This window comes from Geospiza fortis, unplaced genomic scaffold (assembly GCF_000277835.1).
Source record: "Geospiza fortis unplaced genomic scaffold, GeoFor_1.0 scaffold4, whole genome shotgun sequence".
NCBI classification, from domain to species: Eukaryota; Metazoa; Chordata; class Aves; order Passeriformes; family Thraupidae; genus Geospiza; species Geospiza fortis.
In genome coordinates, this window is record NW_005054475.1 from 606,146 (window position 1) to 607,091 (window position 946).

At 65.3% G+C, this 946-nt stretch overlaps 1 protein-coding gene across 1 annotated transcript in view; it reads left to right on the forward strand.

The window, feature by feature from the left end:
- TMEM82 (transmembrane protein 82) overlaps positions 1-946 on the forward strand; it is a gene marked incomplete at its 5' end in the record, with an annotated part of 3,238 nt that overhangs the window by 762 nt on the left and 1,530 nt on the right. Inside the window, 2 exons of the mRNA XM_014310002.2 lie at positions 1-93; positions 796-941. The exon at positions 1-93 is cut by the window's left edge and continues 85 nt beyond it. Of these exons, the coding sequence (XP_014165477.1) occupies positions 1-93; positions 796-941 (239 nt within the window). The remainder of the gene's footprint in view (positions 94-795; positions 942-946) is intronic.

Genomic DNA, 946 nt, shown 5'->3' on the forward strand with positions numbered 1-946 from the left:
GCCGTCCTGGCCCTGGTGGGCTCCCGTGTGGCTGCGCTGGTGGGGCTGGAGTTCTCCCTGCGCGCCGCCTCCACCATCCTCTCCCTCGGCAAGGTGAGATGGCATGGGGGAAACTGAGGCACCGTGGGGTACGGTGTGGATGGAGCTGGGAAACTGAGGGCTGGTTCAGCACCCACGGGGGATGGAGGGGCTGTGGGTGGAGGGGGCCATGGGTGCCTCTGCACCTCAGCCAGGTGTCCCCAGGTGGGCAAGAGGCCGATGGCCCCTGGCTGGTCCCCCAGGGCAGTGCCTGTCCCCTGTGCTGGCACTGCTGGGACACCTCCAGTTCTGGGACCTCCATGGTGAGGACACTGAGGGGCTGGAGTGTGTCCAGAAGTGGAAGCAGAGCTGGGGAAGGGGCCGGAGCACCCGGAGGGGCTGAGGAGCTGAGAAAGGGGCTCAGCCTGGAGAAAAGGAGGCTCAGGGGGGCCCTTCTGGCTCTGCACAGCTCCTGACAGGAGTGTACAGCCAGGGGGGTTCAGGCTCTGCTCCCAGGAAACAGCAACAGGAGGAGAGGGAACAGCTTCAGGCTGAGCCAGGGAAGGTTTAGATTGGATATTGGGAAAAACCCTCCATGGGAAGGGTGCTCAGGCACCGGCACAGGCTACCTAGGGCAGTGCTGGAGTCATGGCCCGGGAAGGGTTCAACAAGTGTTTGGATGAGGCACTTGGGGGACATGATTAGAGCTGAACCCGGCAGCGCTGGGGGAACGGTGGGGATTGTTATCTTGGAGGTCTTTCCCCCTCTGCTCTGCAGGGTGCCCACAGCAGCCAGCTCTACCTGCTGTGCCAGTACTCGCTGGGCTGCGGGGTGTCCTGCGGCCTCAGCTTCCTGCTGGAGGGGGCTCCGCACCGCAGCTGCAACCTGGCGCTGGCGGCGGGGCTGGCGGGGCTGCTGGCGCTGCACG